Here is a 24,529-nt window from a genome sequence, read left to right on the forward strand (position 1 = left end):
TAGTACCAACCTCAGACCTTCCTCGATGAGTACCACCTCTGGCATGTTGTCATCAAGCTTCATTACAGCAAACTGCATGTATACGCCCCGAACAAGCCGCGACACAATTCAATATGCCACATCGATAGCGACGTATGAACACACCGCCGTTACGCCTGCCTCCCGGGGGTTCACTTATTGCTCCCAGTCCAATAACAGTTAAGACAAAGCAGCAGCTAAAGGAGGGGCTTCTCTGTGTCCTAGCTCATCCTTCACTCATTTTGTTTTCTAATGAACCATCACATTAGCGCACATACCAGATCCCCCTCGCAGCATTTGTAGCTCTTATTACAGCAAAATCAATGCCTTCCCCCCACGTCACCTCTTGCTGTCGGGGGGGTGGGGGGTAGGGTTTGGCTGGACTCACATCTGCTCTTATAATACAACTGCTGACCTTGCTGTCACATCACAGCAGCTGCTGCAAAACAGCTCAGTGTTGTTTGAGAGGGTGCGTTCTCTACGTGTTGCATCCGTCCCAGTGTACTCAATGCATCCAAAATGATACATTGTACATGGCCACTTGAGACTTTTTGTGGGACTACTCATGATAAACATTGCTATCAAAGTTATGTTGTTAAATGAAACTGACTTCCGGAGGTGACTTTTCCAAATATTACAGGGGAAGCTACAAAATGCAAATTGTAACCAGACTGCCGCTTAAAATGGCCACTTCAAACCCAAATGGCAGGCTACCATGTGTTTTCAGACATGCCAATGCTATTAAGTCTTATGTTGCTAAGTGAAACTGAGATCTGGTCTGGTCTGGTCCGATATGCCAACCGGCTGTCATGAAGTGAGGACCCCTGAAGTGATATTTATTTATTTATTGTCATTGTTCATGGTGAACTAAATGGCTGACAACAAACTAATTAGCTAATTAAACAAATCAAAACAAGTTATCTTCTAGAGCAGGGGTCACCAACTCCGGTCCTCAAGGGCACCTCTCCTGCAGGTTTTCAATCCCTCCCTGCTGTAACACACCTGTTAAAATGATCAGGATCGTTATCAGGCTTCTCAAGGGCTTGCTGATGAGCTGATCATTTGAATCAGGTGGGTTACAGCAGGGAGAGATTGAAAACCTGCAGGACAGGTGCCCTCGAGGACCGGAGTTGGTGACCCCTGTTCTAGAACAATTCAAACTAGAAAATACATGAAGAAATCAAAACAACGTCTCTTTTAGTAAAACTTATCTGCAAGTTCATTACCAACTAGTTAACTGCAAGCTAAGAAACCGTTAAACATATTTTATCTTCAAGCATATAGTCATGCTTGGCTAACTAACTAGCGAACTACAATCTACCTAACAATTCAAAACAATTTCCTCTTTGCGTAATTCATGCTTGGCTAATTACTACTGACATTGAGTATTTTGTCATGTCATGTCATCTTCCAAACCGCTTATCCTATATAGGGTCGCGGGGAGTTGCTGGAGCCTATCCCAGCCGTCAACGGGCGAAGGCAGACTACACCCCGAACTGGTCGCCAGCCAGTCGCAGGGCACACATCGACACTGTCACTGAGCGGGAATCGATCCCACGCTGCCCGCACACAACTCAGGCGTGTGTACCACTACACTATCAGCGGACCCTGAGTATTTTGTGTTTTAATGTATTGCTTTCATTGCTATTTTGTTGTAATCTAAAGTGTGTTTTTTTACAGCAGTAGCTGTTATGAAATGCGCTATATAAATAAAGTTGTATTGTATTATATAAAAAGGGGTCATATTAAAATGAGAGAAAGACATTGTTTGAAAACTACGTAAGCCATGAATGTAAAACTTTCACAACAGAAAAACAGCAAGTACATCGGTGACAGACCATCGTACACCGAGTCGCTAGCAATACGGCTCCTTTAAATTGTCCCGCCGCTGTCAAACGTGTCTTGTAATCTAATGCAACCAGGAAAAAATGGCTTACAGACAGACAGACAGACAGACAGCGAGACAGCGAGCGAGCGAGTGAGCGAGAGAGAGAGAGACGCCCCCGCATCGTTTCCTGTAGCCGTGTGACGTCTCCGCCTCGAGTCCTCGATGCGGCGTGACGTCACAGGGCTGTAGTGGTGGTGTAGCCTCATCTTGTTGACGCTCTGCCGCCGCCGCCAGGCTTTTCCAGTTCGGAGAAGACCCCCGGCGAGTGAGGACCAAGCAGATTGAGGCAAGTGATACAACCATCGTTTACCTATGTATTTATGTCGGTGTGTGTCGGACGAGAGACTCCTTTGTAAAAGTGAGTGTCGCAGTGATTTGTTTGACTGCGAAAGGGCGAGAGTCGGTGGGATAGAAGGGGGCGAAGCTAGCTCGGCTTAGCTCGCTCACGGTCTGGGGGAGGTGAGTGCATCGGTCTTTCTCCGCTCGACCTACGGATAACGCACTACAGTATTCATTGTCGTACTCGTAGTCAGCCGAACTGGCGAGACAGCGCTGGGCTTCTTGAGTCACCCACCTCCTTTCCGCTCCCCAACTACCACGTAGCTGTCTTGTTATAATCCACTTTTGCTTCTTATTTTTTAAGATGAGTCGAGTGTTGTACAGGGGAGGTGGCGGGCGGGTGAGCTAGCTAACTAGCATTTTCATCGCATAAATTAGCCTCGGGTTTCGTTTTTTTCCTTTTTTTTATATCAATACTTTTATCAACCGTCCCTCGCGTGTTTAACGTAAGCCTGCCATGAATGTTTTATAAAGATTATTGTTTATTTTTCTCGTTGAATGTGTCGACTCTCGCGGTGACACTGTGGGGGCACCCCGCTCAGACTGAAGCCCGGACTGGACCGCGGTGGCCGTAGTAGTGGTGGTTGCGGTGGCGGCGGGGGCTCCCCCAGATCGAGACTGAGTAGTGCAGACAGTGAATGTCATTATCGGCGCTGTCTGCATACCAGCGCAGTCGTGGCGGGAGGAGGGAGGGGGTGAAGGCTGAAGAAGGAGCTTTTCTATGCGGCGTCCTTGCAGCAGCGAAGCGGTTCCTCGGACTTAGATAGGTCGCTATTGGATGATCGAAGAAACGCAGCTGTTTTCGGGATATACTTGCGTCCCACCGCCACCGACCGCATCCCCCTTGGAGCAAAATGAATGACCCCGCTGCGAAGCTCATGTTGACATGTGTTCGCGGTGCTTTATGACATTAAAACGCCCGCAAACATCAAGCGGGCTGCGGAATCAAGGTCGGGCTTTTGCGCAGAAGCAGTGCGCCAGTCGAGGGAAAAGCTCCGTGAAAAATGTGCAAAGGCATGCACATACCCATTCATCTGCCACTATTGTGAAGGAGATCCCCTTTCCCATTACAATTTCACACCAAACGTATCAACAGTGAATAAAAAATAGATAGTATGTTTTTTGAATGACAAATATTATTAATATATGGCATATATGATATATGCTTTTCTAGACTAATATGTGCAAATAGGAACATTGTGTTGTAATTTATGTCACGCCAAAAAAACGACAGAGAAATGCAGCAAAATGGTCAGAATCGACTTGGACGCACACACAATACTGTGAGTGACCTTGTATTAGCATCATTAGAGACACCACACATCATAAGATCGGAGGCAAACTGAATGGAACTTATTTGTCGCCTGAGTGGAAATGTGGTCGCTACACGGTTTTGTGTGTGTCCACGTGTCGGAGGCACCTGAAATGTTTACTGTCGTTAAAGGACCCAAAGCACACTGGGTAAGACAGATAAGTGGAATAACTCTGGAACATAAAAATGGTTGGATCGCAATGGTGGAGTCGACAATGACCACGTCAGAGTGTACTGGAATGCTCATGCAGATCTTAGGCATTAGATCTGAGTTAGACTCGACGAAACTAATAAGTGATGTCACTTTCCTGGTTGCACACACAATGTTGTGGAGTTATGCATCTCAAAGTCTACTGGAATGCTAATCATCATTAAAGTCTCCACATAATGCAAGATCAACGTTAAAGGGGAAGTCAACCCAAACATTTTTTCCCAATATATTCTATGCAGGCCCACGAGTTGGAACAAGGCATTCAGGTAACGACCAATCAAAGCTCACCTGTTTTCTGAAGCTGAGCCATTATTGTTCGTTATCTGAGACCTGAGCAACTGTGATGTCATTTTCAGTCGACACAATGGCTACCCCCAGAGATGGCTAAAAACGGGTGGATTTTGTTGCTGAACTCATATTCCATAGATGCAATATTAATCACAATGCCTTGTTTCAACTAGTGGTCCTGCGTAGAGCATATTCTTGAAAAAAAAAAGTTTGGGTTGACTTCCACTTTAAAGCTCCGCTGGGAATTCCCTGTTTAGATACAGTTTTTAAATCCGAATGTGCAGATACTGTAATTCCCTTGGTTTTTTTTGCAGAAAAGGCATAGGCATACGTTTGAGCGGAGGGGTTTATTTGTCTATTTGAGGAAATACAGTATATATATTATATGGATTTTTTGGGTTAGTATAAGCACAATTTGCAAACTGACTGTGCTTCTTTGTCTTGGTAATAGACGATAATGTTTGGCAATCAAACTACAGCCTGTGTTACATTCACTGACCCTCACCAGAGCTGGAAAAAGCTATATTGGCTTGTGTGTTATTTTTGCCCCGAAAACAAATGGTTTGGTGGGAAAATAAATGTCATCAAACTGATGCTACCACAATTAGAATCTTCACACTTTTTTCTCTGACGAATACGACATTATTCTCTCCACTTTTTCCTTAAACTTTCACTTTAACAATAAAAATACAGCTTTTCGCTTTTGACAAATATGCAGTTTTTCTCTAAATATACAAATTTATTCTTTAAAAAATGAAACTTAAATCTCTTAAAGTCTTATATCTGACTCCTGAAATCCAACAAGTTGTTTGCGACAATGTCAGAACCAGCACTGCCCCATATATTCATGATCTAATACAATAGGTTACACTTATTGTTTTATATTTAGCATCTTTGTATTGTATTGTGTTGATTTCATGCTTTTTATTTATTAAATTTATACTGGCCTGGCTCGACACAGTGCCATACTGGCCCAGGGCATCAGGCCATCATTAATGTCTCGAAAGAAGGTTTTTATTGAAATAGTACAACTCTGACAGAGGTCCGACTTTTTAATCTTGGGCGGTACATTTTTTTTTTTTTTTTTTTCAAAAAGTCAGTTCAGTAGTATTTAACTTTGAAGTACAATTAATTTGAATTTAATCTTCAAGAACAGTAGATTCTTAAACTTCTATTTAGGTAAAAGTGTTATTTAGCTTAAGTACCTCCGTGGCAAGTAAAATTCTCATTATTGTTGTATTGCGTAGTCGAAGCTAATGTGACGCAAATAGCTACTGGAAGTGGTGTTTACCTTGTTCCACATGGTAAATCCTGCTTTAAAACACATCCACGCTGTTCTATGTCAAGCTGTGAGGGACTGGCGCGGAGTGGTGGGTGGGGGCCGGGGGTTGTGTTAAGACTTTCATGGAGTGTTATTCATGCGCTTGATGGAGCCAGCATGGGGTAAAAAGGCACAGTATGTTTTTTTTTTTTTTTTTTTTTAAAGGCAGAAGCACTTACACTTTGCAAAGTGCAAATGTTTGGGAGCATTGCATTGTGGACGGTGGGCCATCATTAACTTATGTAATGGTACCAGTGGCGGTCGTATCTGGTCCACTGGATTTGTTTGTCGGGATTCTCACTTGCTCACTCACTGGGGGGAAAAAGTGAAATATCCCATGCAAATTTGAACCTCCCCCTTCCCCGACACACACAAACATCCCGCCACGGGTTCAATTACAAGTGCTGCAAGAGGTGTTTGTGTGAACTATGTTAATGGCCATTTGGCTCACTGGTGCATGCAAACAGCCATTGACCTCATCAATCCCCACGAGTGCAACAGCCGCCGTAAAGTATTGAAAGGCTTCGCACAGTTTGCAGGCTATTTAATGCTCTTTGATAACTTGGTTGATTCCTCTATGTGCAGCCAAATAGATAGGAAGTATGTCATGTGACTAAATGTTTTTGTTTTGAAAAAGTAGAATTTAATCTAGGAGTCTTTTTAAAATTTTCTTTTTTTTTTTTAAGAAAAGCTAACGTTTTTAAGAAAAGCCATATTTTTTTCCTGAAATGCCTTATTTTCTTAGGAATCCAGTTATGTTTTATCGAAAGTAAAAAGTTGTACTGTTTTAAGAAGAGTCATTATCTTTTTTGTTTTTGGGAAGAAAATGTGTCTGTTTTTGAGCGCAAATTCATACTTTTCAGAAAGATTTCCAAAGGAAAAAAAGCTATTTTTGGCCTTTCACCTAAATTTTGACAATAGTTACTGTGGTCTAAATACGTTTCAGTCCACCATAGGCTTCTATTGTTTGGTGTAAAGTTGCTTGTTTGACTTTTTAAGTGTATATATTTTTTTGATTTCTGTGTGTTGACTGCTTTTTTTAACGTACTGTTTTTGAATCACCAGGAAGCGTATCGGAACATCGAAAATTCTGCATCATGCGTGTGTCCCTCTACCGGAGGATCAGCATCGTTTGAAAAAATAAAAAAATAAAAAGCCTACGGAATAAACAAAAGGAGTCGTTTCAGAAAGCAAGCCAGACAGGAAGAGACTAGACCAATAAGAGAGTGCTCTGACATGGCCAGCACCCAGACCAGCTTGAAGAGCCCCTTCAAAGGCCTGAGCTCCTTCAAGGGCAGCATGAAGCGCCTGTACCGCGAGCGTCTGGAGGACGCGCCCATCAAGAAGCGAGTGATGGCCGAGATCAACCTGAAGCGCCGCGGCTTGGAGTCCTTCCATAAGGCGGCCAAAGTGAAGCGGGAGCACGTGGACGAGTCGCACCATCAGCAGCTTCACCACTGCGACGCGGACACCGAGCTGCATGTGGCCGCCTCGGCTAAAGCGCTGGACCTGAGCCCCGGGCTCAAACACACGCTGGCCCAGTTCACACTAAGCAGCCAGAGCTCCCTCGGGGGCCCGGCCGCCTTCTCGGCGCGCACCGGCCTTGAGTCTTCCCATGCCGGCATGCCCCCGCTGCCCTCCCCTCCCGTGCTGGGAGGCGGCCCCCTGCTGGTCCCCTGCGACAGCTCCACGGAGCTCACCCACTCGCTGCTGGAGGGCGAGTCCATCTCCTGCTTCGTAGTGGGCGGCGAGAAGCGGCTGTGCCTGCCGCAGGTGCTCAACTCGGTGCTGCGCGACTTCTCGCTGCAGCAGATCAACACGGTGTGCGACGAGCTCTACGTGTACTGCTCGCGCTGCGACGCCGAGCAGCTGCACATCCTCAAGGTGCTGGGCATCCTACCATTCAACGCGCCGTCCTGCGGCCTCATCACGCTGACGGACGCGCAGCGGCTTTGCAACGCGCTACTGCGCCCCGGCGCCACGCTGCCCGCCGAGCTGGGCGCCAAGCTGTCGGGCCAGGGCCCGCTGAAGGAGAGTGAGGCCGGCTTCCAGGTGGAGCACCAATGCCTGGGCAAGTGCCAGGGCCTGTTCCTGCCGCAGTTCTACACGCAGCCAGAGGCGCCCTGCGTCCAGTGCGTGGAGTGCCACCTGCTCTTCTCGCCGCAGAAGTTCGTCATGCACTCGCACAAGTCGCCCGACAAGAGGACCTGCCACTGGGGATTCGACTCGGCCAAGTGGCCCTGCTACCTGCAGCTGGCCCGGAAGTACCAGGGCTCGCCCGAGGAGGCCAAGCTCAAGCAGCTGCTGGACGAGGTCAAGGGCAAGTTCCACTACCAGCTCAAGAGGACTCTCGACAAGGTGAGTCCTCTCTTGTTCCTGTGCATTCAAGTGCGATTTGCCATCGTTGTGCTCTGAAGGGAAGCTGCGAGACTGGTTGTGTTTGTAGTCTGTAGTCTGTCGCGCTTCCTGGATGACACGGGGGGGCCCCTCTCGATGTTGTCTGGTCATCTGCTAGGCTGGAAGACTTCAAGAAAAAACTGGTGGGGGAGGTCATATTTTGGGATGAATCTCTCATAGATATAGTCGGATTTTTTTTAATTGAAAAAAAAAGTTGTGATCTTATGAAGATAGTTATATTTTTCAAGAAAGATGTTTTTTGACAGAAAATGTGTTTTCAAGAAAATTGTAATTCCACAATTTGTATTTTTATGGAAAAAAAGTCGGCCTGAAAAGTCGTCTTTTATAGTTAATGGAATACGGGGTTTTTTTGGTAACTTTTCAGGAAGAAAACATCAAGAAAAAAAAATAATAAAAAAAGATAGCCACATTTCTTTAACATAAAAATGTTTTCATTTATGAGAGTAGTTACATTTTCCTCAAAACTATTTTTACCTGACAATGTTAATTTTTTTCAAGGTAAATGCAATCTCAAAATAATTTTTTTTAATTAAAAAAAGCCATATTGAAAAAAGAAGTTTCTTACTTTTAGTGTTCAAAAATAAACAAAAAAACCTTCAATAGAAACATCAAGAGGTAAGAATCAAATAACTTTTTTTTTTAAAGTTACCTTTTGTGGACACCTGTATTTGATTTATTTATTTTAGTTTTTGGATGGAAAAAGTTGTTTGAAAAAAATCTAGTCACAACTGTATTTTTTTTTTTTGTAATTGAAAACCTTTTAATCTTCTGAGGAAAGTTGGACAAGATGAAAACTTGCATTTTTCAGGAACAAAAGTCTTATATTTTATAATCTCGCAAGGATAGTCATATTTTCCAAGGAAGAAAGAAATATTTACAAAAGTCATCATTTTACAATGAAGGGAAAAAAGTAGTGACTCATCATTTTCGAGGAAGCTCCAATATCCTGACTTTTTTTTTTCAAATATAAAATACAAATTCACTTTGAACGATCAAGTGGATTAGACTACATCATCCCTGGTGTGTTGTCTTAAACCACCGTTGACCTTCTGTGTGTGTGAGTATGTTGATGTGAGTGGTCTGGGACAGGTGGCCTCATCAGACAGACGAGGTTAAGCCAGCTGGGCACAGCTGAAGGGGAAGTGCATCATTTGTCCCCCCCTCGGGTCACCTGAGGGTCACTGGGAACGTCATTGAACAAAAGGCCAATACATGAACCTCATAAACTGTAAGGCCAGAACCAAAGACCACCATTGAATACACTGTAGGTTCTGTGCTGTCAAATATAGATGGATGTGATTCATAATGATGGCCAACTTCACTGCTCTTAAACTTCAGAGTGTCCATTGCTTTGGATTTAAAGATTAGCAATTAATTCGACTGGGGGTTTTTAAAAGTCGCTGTTTCAAAATTGCTAAAAAATGGGAGTCGTCTGCATGCAAAGTAACATGATGCCTCCCCCTCCCGTTGTTGGTGCGAGCCCTTGTCGTACTCATGTAAAAAAACTTGGCTTTTGGGGAAATGACTTGGTAGAGGAAACATTTGCAAAAAGTGTTTAAAAAGAGCGCCTGCACATACTGTACTGGAGGTATTACGACATCACATTTATGAGCACGCCACCCATGACTTTTCGACAAATTCAAAGTAATGCTAATATATGACATTGTCTAACACTGTCGTGAAGTGAACATTCGCAACCAGGTACGAGAGTCAACATGTCTACAAATGTTGAAATAAATACTATAGACTCACTAGTAAGGCAGATAACTGGCTTACTATCATGGCTAATATCAGTTTGTTGCTGCTCTGATGTCAGTTCATAAAGTGGAGTTAAGCAGAGATGTAGCTATTCATGTTCTCCGACTACATTTTGGTTTTATTTAGAACATTTTAATTGTTTATTTTCCTTGAACCAATGTACCTATGTTGTAGCGCATTCAGTGGGGAAAAGGTTATATAAAAAGCAAGGGTTTCAAAATAATATATTTTAGAGCTGCATTTCTAATTCCATGATGCCTTGAAACCACAATATTTTGCTCAGTGTTGTCATACATCAGAATCTGATACCAGCACATGCCTACCAAAAATTAATGCAGTAGTCATAATTACAGTAAATATTTGTAGGAAAGACTCCAAGTTCAGCAATATCTGAGCATGCTTTTTTTTCTACCTGCCTGACCACATGTTCTATGCTGCTGCCCAATCTAGTTCTAGTTTCTTCAAGTTCTAGCTACAAATGTCATGTTGGTACTATCGTAAATCAAGGACCTCTTTTAGATGTGTTTGAAATGGTGCAAAACGTTACTGCCTTACACTTGTGTTCATCCTTCACATATCGCGAAAGTAATTTGACATGAAGGCACTGCTCTGAATCCAAATTTCAGAAGAGTAACATTTGATTGTACGGTATGTAATAATATCACTCATTGACCATGAAAGGATATATTTAAACTAAACGGATGGTAATGATTTACTGTGAGACTTTTTGTACATAGTGTAGATTAGAAAACTCTCTGTCTGCTTCAGTAGTGATTTATGGTACACTCGTCTCCTGTCCTGCCTTGCCATTTGTCTTCCTCCTCTGGTCCGAGTAGATATTCCAGAAGCACGAACAAAGGTCAGCGCACAAAGCGCAGCCCTTCCAGATGAACGTGTGAGACAATGTCGCTAACCTCGCGAAAGTGCTGTTAACCGCAGGCTACATGACGCATCGCCGCAGCTCGCCGTCTCATACTTGAGCCGCCTCTCTGGAGCCTCTGGCTCACCACCTTGTCAGGTGTTGTCGTCCCTCTGCCGAAGGCCTTTTTTTTTTTTTTTTTCTCCCTCTCGCTTTCTCTCTCTCTCTCTTTCTCTCTTTCTTGCTCTCTCAGTTTCAATCAAAACCTGACTATGCTGAAACATTTTTTGCAAAAATCTGAATTTCTTCAAAAAATGTTTAAAAATTACCCCTTTATTCTCATAATAATGCAACATTATTCAGATAAATATATCATTTAACAATCCTTTAATCAGTTTTATTCTTGTACATTTTTTTCATACAAGTATGTCTGTAATCTTAAAATGTAAGGTAAGATGAAATATTCGGATGAAGATGTAACTGTCTTATTTTTTAGTAGCAATTTGTATTCTCCTTTAGTTGTAATAATCTGGGTTTATTCTTGTAAATATTACGTGCGCACACAAATATGACATTCTTGTAAGAAATTGTTATAAAATTAGAACATTTTATATTCTTGTAAATTTAGGCCTTATTTTTCTCATAAAACTAGGACTTTATTTGCTGAAAGGTTTTCTGTAAAAATCTGGCTATAATTACTTTTGCTTGTAAAAATCTTACTTTCTTCCTGTAATATTCTCAAATTTATTCTGAAAAATGTTGGGGTAGTAAAAATCTTGATCCTCTGAAATATTTGTTGGGAGAATGTGACTTTATTGTTGTCTTAAGTTCTCATAAAATACAACTTTATTCTCGTAAAATTACGACTTATTTTTTTTTAGTAAAAGTAGGACTGTATTTGTTGAAAATTTGTTTGCAAAAATCTGACTATTGACACAAGTCCAATTTTATCCTCACGAGAATTACAGCATTATTTTTTATTTTTTATTTATATATATATATATATATATATATATATATATATATATATATAATATATATATATATAATATATATATATTTATTTATTTATTACTCATACTTTGACTACTTGTTACTGATTAAATTATGAGCATTGGTCAGGTGGGGGTCTGTAAAGTAAGGCGCCTGGATTCACATGTGGACTGAAAATCCCCCTTTTGAGCACCTCTTGATCAGTCCCAGATTCCTTGATAGGACTTTAAAAAGGATGTCGTGCTTCAAAGAGCGGATGCAGCGTTTGTATGAAAGTATTTACCCAAGACACTGGCTGTTGGTTTGCATGTGTGTCTGTGTGATGAAAGTGCGTGTCTGCCTGAACAGGAAGTGAGGCAGACGGACGTGTCTCTCAACCTGAACATCCTCCGCCGCCTCAGCTGCCACCGCCTCCGTGGCGATGACTCACAGTTTCCACATCCCAGTGGATGTTAGTGGAAGCCAGGCAGCTTATAGTAACACATACTTTTTCACACTGGCTTATTTTGGGGCTTTGGCGTGTTGCTCTAACCCTTTTCCCTTTGGCCCGCATTTACACACTGCGGCTTTTTACAAGCAGTAGAGACTCGAACAAGGGGGGGCATTCTGGAACTTTGTCACATTCTTCGCCAGCGACCAATCCCGTATCCTGTTCAGTCAGGGTGTTTGGTTTGAAAAAAATACAGTTCAGTCCCCCCACCTCAAATGCTCTACAAACAGCACTCTGTGCCCTGCAGCGCTGCTAGTGTAAACAGTACACAAGACTCAAGCAACACACACACATATACACTACTTATCTCACTTGTGTTTTCTTCATGGTGGCATGACAACGGCTTGTCAGTCAACCAACATCCACAAAAAAACACTTAAGGAGTGTTAGGGACAGACCCAAAAGTTAAAAACAAAAAAAGAATTTCATAGTTATCTTCCGGCAAAGAAGTGATATTTATGGGGAATAGGTCGCATTTTTAAAAGAAAAAATTCTGAGAGCAAGTCCTACATTTCCAAATTGACGGAAACAATGTCAGAATTAAATGAAAATCAAATTTGGCTATTAAAAAATAAATAAAAAATATACAAGATTGAAGTCTCGATTTGTATGGGAGTAAATTCATAATTTTACAATGAAAACATAATCTGAAAATGAAGTCGTAGTTTGCAGATAAATAAATTGAGAATATAGTCTGAAATTTACAGGAAAATCTTATGAGACTTAAGATGGTATTTTTGCAGAAAAAAATTGAATAAAGTTGCAGTTTTATGAGAATCAAGTCATATTCTTACAGGAATAAAAGCAGAGAGTAATGTCTATTTTTTCCCCAAAAATTATAAGGATAAATTCTGAATTTTTATTGATAGAATTAAATCAGGGTTTCACAAGGGGGAAAAAATTGTGAATTTGCGCATTTTACAATAATGTAATGAGTAAAGTCTTATGAGAATAAAGTCAGAATTTTACAAGAATAATGTCAGATTTTAACAGACAACATTTATTAAATTAGAGTTGGATTTTTACAACGAAAAATAAACAACAAAGTTGAATTTATACTAGAATTAAGACGTCATTTTACAAAAATAAAGTTGTTACAAAAATACAGCATTTTTCTCTTTCCTAATATTACGACTTATAGATTTCCAAATTTTTGTCTTCCCTTTTGATTGAGGCCGTAACACTTTGTAGCACGGCAGTGGCACAGTTTAGCGCAGACCTTTGCCGAGGCCAATCGTACACCTCCTGTTTCTTGAATTTTGTCATGTACGTGGCAAATTGTTGACCGTTTTGTCACGTAAGCTTTGTTTTTGTTGAACAGAGAGTCAGACGCTGTGACCTGATATTTTCAGTCAGCCGACACAACCGCGGCGAGAGAACTCTGTGTGTGTGCGTGCGTGAGTGAGTGTGTGTGGGCGTGTGGGCGTGTGCACGCGCGCGTGTGCGTGTGGCTAAGTCAAAAGTGTCAGACAGAGAGAACAGCCCCCCTCTTGTCTGGCCTCAGCCTTCCCCCCACCCCGGCCTGTGCCGGCCTGACTGAGTGTCTGCGGCACAGACGGCAGACAGCTGCATCTCTGTGTTTGCTGTTTGGAAGCAAGTGACTTCATTACTGCATTGACGTAGCTGCACTCAATGGCGATCTGCTGTCTGTCTGTCTGTCTGTCTGTCGGTCTGTTGGCAGGCAGCCAGGCAGCCAGGCAGCTCGCTCTCCAGGGCGTCATCTAAATGGATTGTAGCCATCGTGCTAATCATTCTTCTTCTTCCTCCTCCACCAGCTCTGGTTCCATGCTCACGTCTATTCACGCAATTTGACCTGCACACTCAGACATTTCAGCTGTCGAGTCGCCCACGTGTGTCCGCAAACATAGCAGGTCAATAACCCCCCTGTGAAGACTTCCCCCCTCAAAACATGTCCCTTGTGTTGCCTTCAGAACCAAAATCCTGCTTGATGACCTTGTGATTAATACGGTTTACTTTTTCACCAGAAAAAAAGTTTGAATTTTCTTGAAGGGTCTAATCTTGAAGAGTCTAAACATTGTTAGGAAAAAGCTGTAATCTTACCAGACAAAAAAAAAAAAAAAAAAAAAAAAATCAAAAATAATTTTACAATAGCATTAATTACAAAGATTAATGCCCCGATAATAAAAGGCGTAATGTTACAATAACAGTGTTTTTCACAGGGAGAAAATTGGGATATCGATAGAATAAATTCGAAACTCTATGAGGAAAATAGTCCAAATATTATGCAAAGGTCATTTAATTAAGTGATTTTTTTAAAAGTAATTTTACAAGGAAAAAAAACACAATATTACTAGAATTTTTTATTTTATTAGAAAAACATAAAAAAACTAGCAGTCTAAGACTTATGAATTAATTTTGCAATTTTAATAAGATCCACGTGTTATGCAAAATGTACAAATTTATTTGTTTGGAAAAACAAACAGCATAATTTCTCTGGATAAATTCTTTCCTGAGAATAAAACTGATAATATTACACAAAAAAAAAATTCAAAAGATATGCGAGAGAGACACTACTAATACGAAAAAGCGTCATTACAGGAAAAATAGCCGTAATTTTCAGAGAAAAGGCAACAACAGCAGCAACATAGTTTTATGAGATTCAAGAAATTGAAAATATTGGAAAACAGCTGTACCAAAATCACATCATATCACGAGGAATTACATTTCTATAAAAGAAGGACTGAATGTTTTATGATTCCCTGGGCAACAACAAAAAATGTTTTTCTTGCATAGACTTTGAAAACTGTGTTCGGGTCATTTTGGGGCACCGAATCCAAATCTGAGCTCAGGTTTCCTCCATCACATCAGGTTGTTTTGCAATCTGCATCTTCCATATTGATGGATTACTTGCTCATTCATTAGCAAGTTTCATGCCACATAATCGTGCATCTTAAAACGCGCCGTTTTTAAACCAGGTTAGCGAAATATAAACAAATGGCTGTAATATCCTTTATGGCCGTAACCACCAACGGTTCAAAAACCACTGCCGTTGAGGCTGGAGCTTGAATGAACTTGCAAATGTTGCAACGTTCATAACTTCCTGGCAATAAGAAAGCTGACAATTAGTGATTTTGTTGAGGAGCTTCTTCTCAGTTTGCAAGAAGTGGGGAGCAGCATGAGCATTGAAATGCACTGCTTGCACAGCCACCTCCAGTGAGTTCCCAAGAATCTTGGCAACGGAAGTGGGGGGCAGGGCGAGCATTTCCATCAGGACATCAAAAAAACGGTAGAACGTTTCCAAGGTCAATGGAATTGCAACACGATGGCAGATTATTGCTGGAGTTTGATGAGAGATGTCCATTATGCAGTTCAGAAGAGATCAGCACAATAAGGCAATTTACGCTGACTTAACGTGATTGCTACTTTGTACCAAGGTTTTCTTTGGATTTATACGACACTGCGAATTGTTTTAAAGTAACAGTGTAACCTTTTTGGTGTCGTTTGCATGTCCTAGGTTGAAAATTGCTAATTTGATTTTATAAAAAAAGACAATACCAAACATTTTCTTTTCAGTGGCGTCTTGCCTGTGATGAGTATAATTTTCCAGGTTGCACTTTATTCAGTATTTTTCTCTTATTTAGTGTTTTTGTACTGCGGTCAACAATGCTCAAAAAGGGTGCAAACTTAAAAGTAGTTTTGGAAATGCATTCTCAAGGAATTAGCTGCCTTGCATTGCAAACATGATTCCATGTATGGGTGCTTGAATGCATCTCAAAAAGTACATAATAAATTTTGCCAAAAGTCAGAAATGTATGAAAAAAGTTTAAAATGTATCATAGTCAACAGTAGTTGAATAAGACTAACAGCCATTTTACCATATTTTTTTGATACAAATTCCAGACAGTCAATTTTTATGAGAATAAAATTGAAACATTACGGAAAAGGTCGTAGTTTCATGAGAAAAGAATCAAAATTGGGAAAAGTAATTTTTACGCACTTAAAAATTGTAATGGTAGAAAAAGTTGTAATTTTTATCGGGTGAGAAAATGCTCAATATTACAAGTATTGTAGTGTTATTCAACGAATTGGTTTGTGGGCGAAAAAAAAAGTCCCATAATATTGTTGGGGATTTTTTTTTTTTTTTTACTGGGACAGTTATGATTTTCTGAGAAAATGTTCCATGTCTACATACGCAAACAAGTCAATAGTGCCAGACAGATTTCCACTGTATTACCCCACAGGCCCCAATCAGCCGACAGTAACAAAATAAGAATCAAAAGGAGCCGATAAGTCGACTGTTACGTAAGCAGAGGAAGCGCTTGTGTGTCTCTGCGAGGCAGACGAGTGGAGAAGCCCGTGGCTATTGATCAGCCTTGATGGATGTGCCGCGTTGCTCCAGGAGGAAATGTGACGAGTGAAACCAAGTCACTATTGCGTAAGCGCTCCATGTTGACACTCGCTCTGCAATCGAGTTAACTTCGCCGCTACCTACTGATTGCGGCTTCCCAGACGACCCACAGCGTCGGCTGGCACTTGTGGTCAAAACAGCCAGGGAAGCCAAGCCTCGGCTCGTCTTTCCTCGGTTGAAAATGAACCTCCCCGAGACCCAGGCCGAACCGCTCACCCGGCCTGGAACAGCCCCCTCGGCCCACCAATCACGCACCGGTTTGCTCTGTCCTAACACCCCATCCCATCCCCTCCCCGGAATAGCCATGTACATATTTCATGTCATTTTCAAAAGAACAATTATCCATTTATGCTGAATACACAGCAGCTTCTTTGAACCTCCAGTCTGCATGTAGCGCCAGGCACAACAAGCCCAGCCTGTGTTTGCTTGCTCTTGTAAAAAGGGGGCCCCTCCGAGGTTGGGGGGTCTGAGCCAGGGGGGTACGTCTCTGGTATGTCGCCATCAGGTCAAAGGCAGCTAGCCATGGCAGCGGCGCAACAGTTCGGCCGCCCGGTGGAAGAACGCCAAATTCACATAATGATGAGGCCCATATGCTTTGCCAAATGCCGAGGGAAAAAGTTGTAATATTAGGAGAACATTTTCCTTTTTTAGAAACAGATTTAATGTGACAGTGAAAAATGTCATTTTAAAAGTCAACATCTAATGAATCTCATAACTGTTTTTCAGGGAAAAAATATTGCAAGAAATGTCATTTCTTCAGGAAGAAAGTTGGTCACCCCGATTCCGCAAGAAAAATATTGGGATCTTTTTTCAGTTTTGCAGAAAAAAAGTCGTAATGTTAGAAGAACATTGAATATTTTCCAGGGAAACAAACCAGGTCCTGTGATAAAAATTCTGTGAATATAGTTCAAACAATAAGCAAAAAGTAAACATTTTGAGAACTTTTACATATTTTTTTTCACCCAGGAAAAACAAATTATGAGTCATATTTTTTACAGAGAAAAGTTACAGTATTTACATATTTTTATGTAGTCACATTTATATTATAATTCATATTTTTAGTATATATGTATTTTACGAAACAAACTTAATGCTACACTTAAAAACCTTCATAATTTTGTAAGAATGAAGTCATAAAGTAGTATACATTTTATAAGAACTATTACGTTTTTTCAGAAAAAGGACAAAATACTGTGAAGAATTAAAAAAAAAATTGTTTTTTTTTTTACAGGAAAATACATTTTTATTTTTCTAGGAAACCACCATAGGGCTGTGATTACATTACTGTACTAGGCTAAAACATTTAAGAAAAAAAGAGTCACCATTTTCTACAACTAATGTTGACATATGTAAAAAGGCAACATTTTTATACTGTAAAAATCGTGTTACTTTATAAGAATAGTCGTGAAATATTATGCAAAAAAAGCAAGCCCATTTTTCCGAGAAGCATAAATCACAGTTTTAAGAGAATTGTTGTTTTTGGAAAAGGGGGCCCCCTGTGAAGTAGGAAGTGTTCGAGGGTATGTCGCCATCGGGCCAGAGGTAGCCGGCATGACAGCAGTGGAACAGCTCCGTGCCTCACTAAAGGATGGCCAAAATCGCCCTTTGACAAACCTTCGCCTTCAGTTTTTGATGCCCTAGGATTAGTTCTGCACCAGCTCACGATCGGCCCAGGAAGCAAAAGCCTATTATTCACCCGTCTGCATGTCGTATTTAAAGTGCGGCGGTGGTTAACATTCCTGGCTTCAGCGAGTCTTTCCCGACTTGGGGCTCGCCGAAAGAGGAGGGACGATAATGTCAGGGCTTCTGCTGCGAGTCCATGAGGTCAGTCAGTCACAGATAGAGCGGAGCCTCGGCCGCAGCCCCGCAGACTAAACAAACACAACCAAATGTGTTCCAGACTTTAAAATAACTCTGCACTCACAACTTTTGTGCATGTTCACAATACTGTGACAACCAAATGCAGGCAAGTTTGCTGCTTTCACACACAGTTGAGTTGACATGAACACGGATGTCTTTCAAAACATCCTTCTTCAAATTATATCGATATCCACACACCATAAGATTGCATCCATTTTTTTTTTTTAAACAGTTCACAAATTTTGGTCAATCACAGGTCTGAAAAATGAGGACAGTGGAGTCAAAATGTTTCAATTAAATACAAATATTATGAAGAAAAAATAGTTTTTAAAATTTTGTTTCTTTTTTTTAAGGTAGCAGCTAACGATTATTTTGATAATTGATTGTGTTCATTGTTTTGTTGATGAATTGGAGAAAAAACTTTTTTTTTTTTTTTTTTTAGGATAATTGTTGTTCACCCATACTAAAGGTTGAAATTATCGTCAGTCATGATAATGGTAACTTTCGCATTTTGGCCAATCAGAAGCTTGCAAAAGAAACTTTAATGACAAGTTGTAATGTGGCATGAAAAGTGGTACGATTATGAGGACTATATCACATATTTTCCAGAGGAAAAAAAGTCGTAATCTTACAGGAATGAAGTGGTCAAATTAGGAGACAAGTCTGAATGTTAAAATATATACAATATATACAATATACTGTAAGTTGCACTCACTTCTGTCATTGCAGGCAAATGGCTGACTTTGTTGTCAGAAGATGGAAAAAGCAAATACTAGTACAAGAATAAGGGAACAAGTTCTTTTAAAGCTGTAATCTTACAAGAACAATTGTAACGAGAACAAGTTCAAATCTAAGAATGGACGTCATTCAGTCGCACTCGCTTCAGTCCTTGCACCAACATGGCGATTTTTCCGCATTAAGGCTCATCAGTCTTCGGTTTACACATGTCCTGTTATGCGATCGTTACGAGGCTAACAACAAAAAAAGGCACGCCCCGTTACGGCCAATGTTACTGTTTTTCATTTCTTTGTTTTGTATTCATGGCTGACAACCTTTTTGTCCTTCCAAATATATACAGTAATTACGACTTCAACACTGCGCTAGCATAGGTTAGAGATAGACTAAAGCAATTCCAAGGTCGGATCACGCCACTGCCCCTATGTGGAAAAATACAGTGTTGGTGTGATTCTGCCTTAAGTGAAAGCACTTAATTGGCAAAGAGTTCAAAGAAGACTCTTAGGAAGCAAGCGACAAACAAAACAAAACAAAAGGCCGGAACACATCACAAAAGTCTCGTCCGGTTTGTTTTGGCGCAGAGTCTCGGCAATAATGAATCGATTTGTTGACAAGGAAGTGAAGCCTTGTCTATGCGGTCTCTCTGGGAGACGCAAATGCAGGTTGTCTTTTTCATCGGAACTGAAGCGTTTGCATTTGAAAGACTCATCCGAGCCCGCTCCCCCCACCCGACAGCAGCGCTGATTAATGAAGATGGGAACGGCGGACACCATAGACGGCGCTTTTGCCATAGGCGCACACGCATGTACACACATCGTACAGGCACTTAAGAGTCCCTCTCTAATATTTTATCCCCACAGACGGGGAAGATGAACGCCGGATATCAAAGGCGTGTCACGAGTCCCGTCGGACTACCGTGCTCATAAATTATGCATGCTGCAAACAACCCAGAATCAAGGGAGAATAGTCAGCCCTCGCCATTATGGGAATCCCCATCGCTCTACTTATTCCTATAATTTATTTTGCATGTTCTGTAATAGGCTGCAGTCTCTCTTCGGACTGGTTGTCTTCGTTCTTTCTGGATTTCACCTTGGCTTTGCAGCTTACCTTTCTTCCACTAACATGAAAAATACTCTCAGCACTCCCCTCATGCTGCTTGTAAATCCTTATCTCACTAAAGGCATGACTCGACTGACTGACTGCTTACTTACGAAAGACTGCAAGCCACATGCAATTGCTCGTAAAGCTAGATTGTTTTTTTCCACTTTTTTTTTTTTTGTGGGGGGCGGGCAGGGATTCGTTTTGCCGCTGTTCTTTATAACAGCCAATATTCTGCCTCAAATGATAAGAAAGATATTTTTTTTATGAGAAAAACACCACACCCTTTGGGAAAAAAAATCATAATTTGACAAGAAAAATGTAGTTTTATATTTGTCATATTGTTATAGGAACAATCTAAATTTAATGAGTCTAAATATATTCTTACAACTCTTCAAAAAAGTCATAATTTCATGAGAAGCCAATTTATTGTTTGGAAAAAAATCTGTTTCCAAAAAATATATATGTATATTTTTATAACAATCCAAATATTAGAAAATAAATACACCACCAGACAAATATTCCACAAGACAAAATAGTATGAGAAAAGTCATAACTTTATTAGAAATGTGTCCCAAAACAATAATAATATAGTAATTACTTTTCAACTAAACAGAAAAGTAAATTTTATGAGAAGCCAGATTATTCTTTGATAAATAATCTATTTAACTTGACAAATAGACAAAATATTATAAGAAACTTAAAAAAAAAAACAGTGAAAGTTTCTTACTTCAGTTTACAGTGAGTGTCGAAATATTCATGAATTCCGACAGACGAGACAAAATATTACAAGAAAAAAGTGGTAGTTTGGAGAAACTAGTCAATATATAATTTTTTGAAATTTAATGCGAAATAGTCTGTATTTTACAAGTTGAAATATTAGTTAAAATTTTGTAATAATAATAAACATTATTGTCGATTACAAGAAAACATTTTGACTTTTGTGATATTAACGTTAAAATGTTTAAGGGAAAAAAATGGTCAATCTTACACATTGACGTAATATTACAATCATCCCCGAGTCAAAACCGCAAATTTTGTTCTAAACAAATTCAAATTTCATGACAATTCAACTTAGAAACGTTACGCCAAAATAACGTTCTATTTTATGAGGAAATAATCAACTTTCGAGATGTTAAAAGTAGATGACGACCTATTCTGAATGGAAATCCTGTTTTGAAAATGGAAGTTGCTTGGCTGTAGTTGGCCATGAAGTGCACGCAGAGGTGATCGACTTTTGAGAATCGTCTGTTACTTGCGTGTACGATGGCAAGAGCTACAAAGGCTCCATGGGGAAACGCGACTCTATTTACAGGATGTAGATGAGCTCGCGTCAAGCCCGCTGGGCAAAGAAGCAATAAGACTTATGTTTGCCTATGCACCACCGCCCTCCCTGCCCTAGACAGATGACTCCCCAAGCAGCGTCTCATTGCAGGTGGGAGTAGCGGCGGCGTAAACAAGTCAAGGCTTCGAGTAGACTCTGAAGCCCCTTTGATGCAGGGATCCAGAAAAAACGTGGAGCTAGCTGTGAAACAATTTGAAACGACTAACGGGGTTTTGTAGTCGACTACAATGTGATGAAAGTCAGGACGAAGTCAATCAATCAATGGCGTTGTTGATATTTTTCCAGCATAATAGTGCAATCCCCTACCTTTTTTTTTTTTTTGTGCCACAAACCCTGACGTTTGTGAGAATCACATCAAACCACTTCTATGATAAATAAAGCTCATTTGCCAGGAAGTGCTGTGTAAGGGCAAGGTTCCGCTGTGGTTAACTTTCTTTCGCTTGGGACATCAGCCCTCTGTGGCGTCCATTTTAAGCAGTTCGCAGTGATAAGCACTTCGTAATGTCAGACATTTTCCGTTTTGTTACGGCCGTCAAATCCAGCGGGATGAATCACATCCCCCGTCCCGGCTGCTTCGTCATCGGCGGTAAAAAAGGACACGAGGCCAGACGCTGACCTCAGCGTGATAACATCCCTCATTAAGGACACACACACACGCGCGCACACAGAAAGATAAGCAGCTGTGTGGACACACCCTACAGCAATGCACCATTTAAAGAAAATTGACAGGAACACGAGCATTCACTTCCTGTCACTTTGTGGTCTCGTCTTCCACTCGTCACGGCCGAGACGGGGGACAAAGATTGATCGTTATCCTGCTCTCGTGCGTTTTTGATCTTCCGGCCAGGTGTAGTTGACGCCGATGACTCAACCCTGATGACATTTCAGCAAGTGACTCAGACACACAGACACTGACTGCAGCATTCAATGTTTAAAGAGCCGAGTGTTTACAAGCAGCCCCGGGACACGTTTACAAATCATTTACTCAATCATTTATAGTCAACAAGCCTCAACGTGCATATAGGAAGTGACTTGACGGGCAGCGAAACAGGAGTTCAGAACACCCGCGGTGAGATTTGTCAGTTTGTTTTTTGTAAAATTTCAATTTTTCTCTCGTAATTTCTCACAAATGTTAACTTTATTGTAAAGTTTCACCTGTATTTTTTTTTTGTAAAATGTGACTATCGTCATAAAATTAACCTTTTCCTTTTATGACCAGAAAATGTCAACCTACTTTTTTTTGGTCAAAGTCAAACTTTTTTTCTCACGCTGTTCCAACTTAATTCTCATAAAATTAAACAGTTGCAAATAATCCAACTTATTTTTTGTACGATCATAATCATTTCCTCTGTAACTTTATCACTTGATCCTTCTGTGTAATAATAGTACAAGTTCTTTATTTTGCGACTTCAGACTTTGAGATCCAGAAGTACAGTAATCCCCTGATTGTGCCATGCCACTGGACTTTTCTTATTCTGCAAGCTGAAATGAGCACACAGGACGATTGTAGTTGGTCCTTGAGCTCTTTTTGGAAGGAGAATGGGATGGATTTGCAGCAGTGGAGTTGTGCGTGCGTGTTAATGTGACAGAGAGACAGGCCTCCCCTGAGGGGTGCTGGGTGGTCTGGGGTGGCGTCTGAGGGGGGCAGCACAGCCAAGCTGGCCATGCAGAGAGAGAGGAGCAGTGGAGGCTTCAAACAAGCACTGCATGTAATATGGATGAGAGCCTGCACACACACACTATATTTATATACAGCGGGTACGGAAAGTATTCAGACCCCTTGGAATTTTTCACTTTTTGTATCATTGCAGCCATTTGCCCAAATCCCAAAAAGTTCATTTTAATTCTCATTCATGTACACTCAGCACCCAATCTTGATGGGAAAAAAAACCCATAAATGTAGAAATTTTTGCAAATTTATGAAAAAAGAAAAACTGAAATATCATATGGTCATAAGTATTCAGACCCTCTGCAAAAACCTTCATATTTATCTCACTCTCTGTCCATTTCTTCTGATCTTCCTTGAGATGGTTCTGCTCCTTTATTGGAGTCCAGCTGTAATCAAACTGATTGGACTTGATGAGGAAAGGCACACACCTGTCTATATAAGCCCTTAAAGTTCACAGTGCATGTCAGAGCTAATGAGAATCATGAGGTTGAAGGAACTAGTGTCCAAGGAGATCAGAAACAGATATAGTGGCGCAGATCTGTCCAGTGGATGTCTGAACACAAACAATGCTGCAACTTATGTAGCGAGACCATACAACAATACTCCCAGGCATATTTTCTTTATCATCTGCAAAGAATGAGGCCCCGAGCCCCCAAATATGTCATTACTGTATACTTTTGGAGGTCTGTTGTTCTCATAAAAACAAAAAAATGTTTTTTGGGGTGGCTGGAACAGAGTAAAGTCATGTCCATTCATTTTAATGGGGTGAGATCATTTGAAAAATGGAGGTTTTGAGTTATGGGTGTGATCAATGAATTAAACTTGTATCTCATCTCAATACATTGGGTAGATCTTGGAACACTTAATATTTATTTTACATTTTAAATGAATTAAATATCAATTGTGTGATATCTTCTCAAATTTCATTCACAATTTATTGAGAATTGTATTTTTTTAAAGGTATTTTTAAATTAGGAAATTCTGTCATACCTTGTAATATTCATCATTTTAAATTTGGTAAGCTTCTGAATGAAGTCCTGTTCATTTATTTGTTAGTATTTGAATATGCAAATGGCTGATAAAGAAATTCCAAATGGGACTTTTTGGCTCTTCATCTGGACACTAGTATCATTTATTGCAACAACTACACACACAGGGGCTTGTGGGCAGCGTCTCCATTTTGTGTAGTGAAAGCAGAGCTGTGCTGGCTTGCCGTCTGCTTAGCAACGTCGCTCTCTCACGCTCTCTTTCTCTCTTGCGTCTCTCCAGGCTCTCTTTTGTTCCATCCTCTCTGAGTTTTTTTTTTTTTTTTTGCTGCTATTCTCTGAGTTCACAAGTGTCCTCTGGCAGTGAGAGTCTCCAGACTCTTGCGTCCACATTGGCCCATATGACGAATACAGTCATAGACAAGACAAGAGCCCACTGGCCTCATTCTGTGCGTCCTCTTTCATGAAGTGTGCCCGTCTTTCGACTGCGTCATCCTCCTCTTGTTTGATGGCTGCTTACATGCGACTGTTTGTTTATGTTTGTGTTGCACACAGGTGAGCCCCTGACAGCT

General features: G+C 40.7%; 1 protein-coding gene across 2 annotated transcripts in view; it reads left to right on the forward strand.

The window, feature by feature from the left end:
* Nucleotides 1-1,982: 1,982 nt before the first annotated feature.
* The window catches only part of skila (SKI-like proto-oncogene a), a 45,000-nt gene continuing 22,453 nt past the window's right edge, over nucleotides 1,983-24,529 (forward strand). For both annotated transcript variants that reach the window (XM_086043658.1, XM_086043660.1), the window contains exons 1-2: nucleotides 1,983-2,196; nucleotides 6,447-7,735. In XM_086043658.1, the coding sequence (XP_085899784.1) occupies nucleotides 6,614-7,735 (1,122 nt within the window). In that variant the 5' untranslated portion in view covers nucleotides 1,983-2,196; nucleotides 6,447-6,613. The remainder of the gene's footprint in view (nucleotides 2,197-6,446; nucleotides 7,736-24,529) is intronic.

The sequence above is a fragment of the Filicampus tigris genome, chromosome 10, assembly GCF_054856515.1.
Source record: "Filicampus tigris isolate MCC_2025a chromosome 10, RoL_Ftig_1.0, whole genome shotgun sequence".
NCBI classification, from domain to species: Eukaryota; Metazoa; Chordata; class Actinopteri; order Syngnathiformes; family Syngnathidae; genus Filicampus; species Filicampus tigris.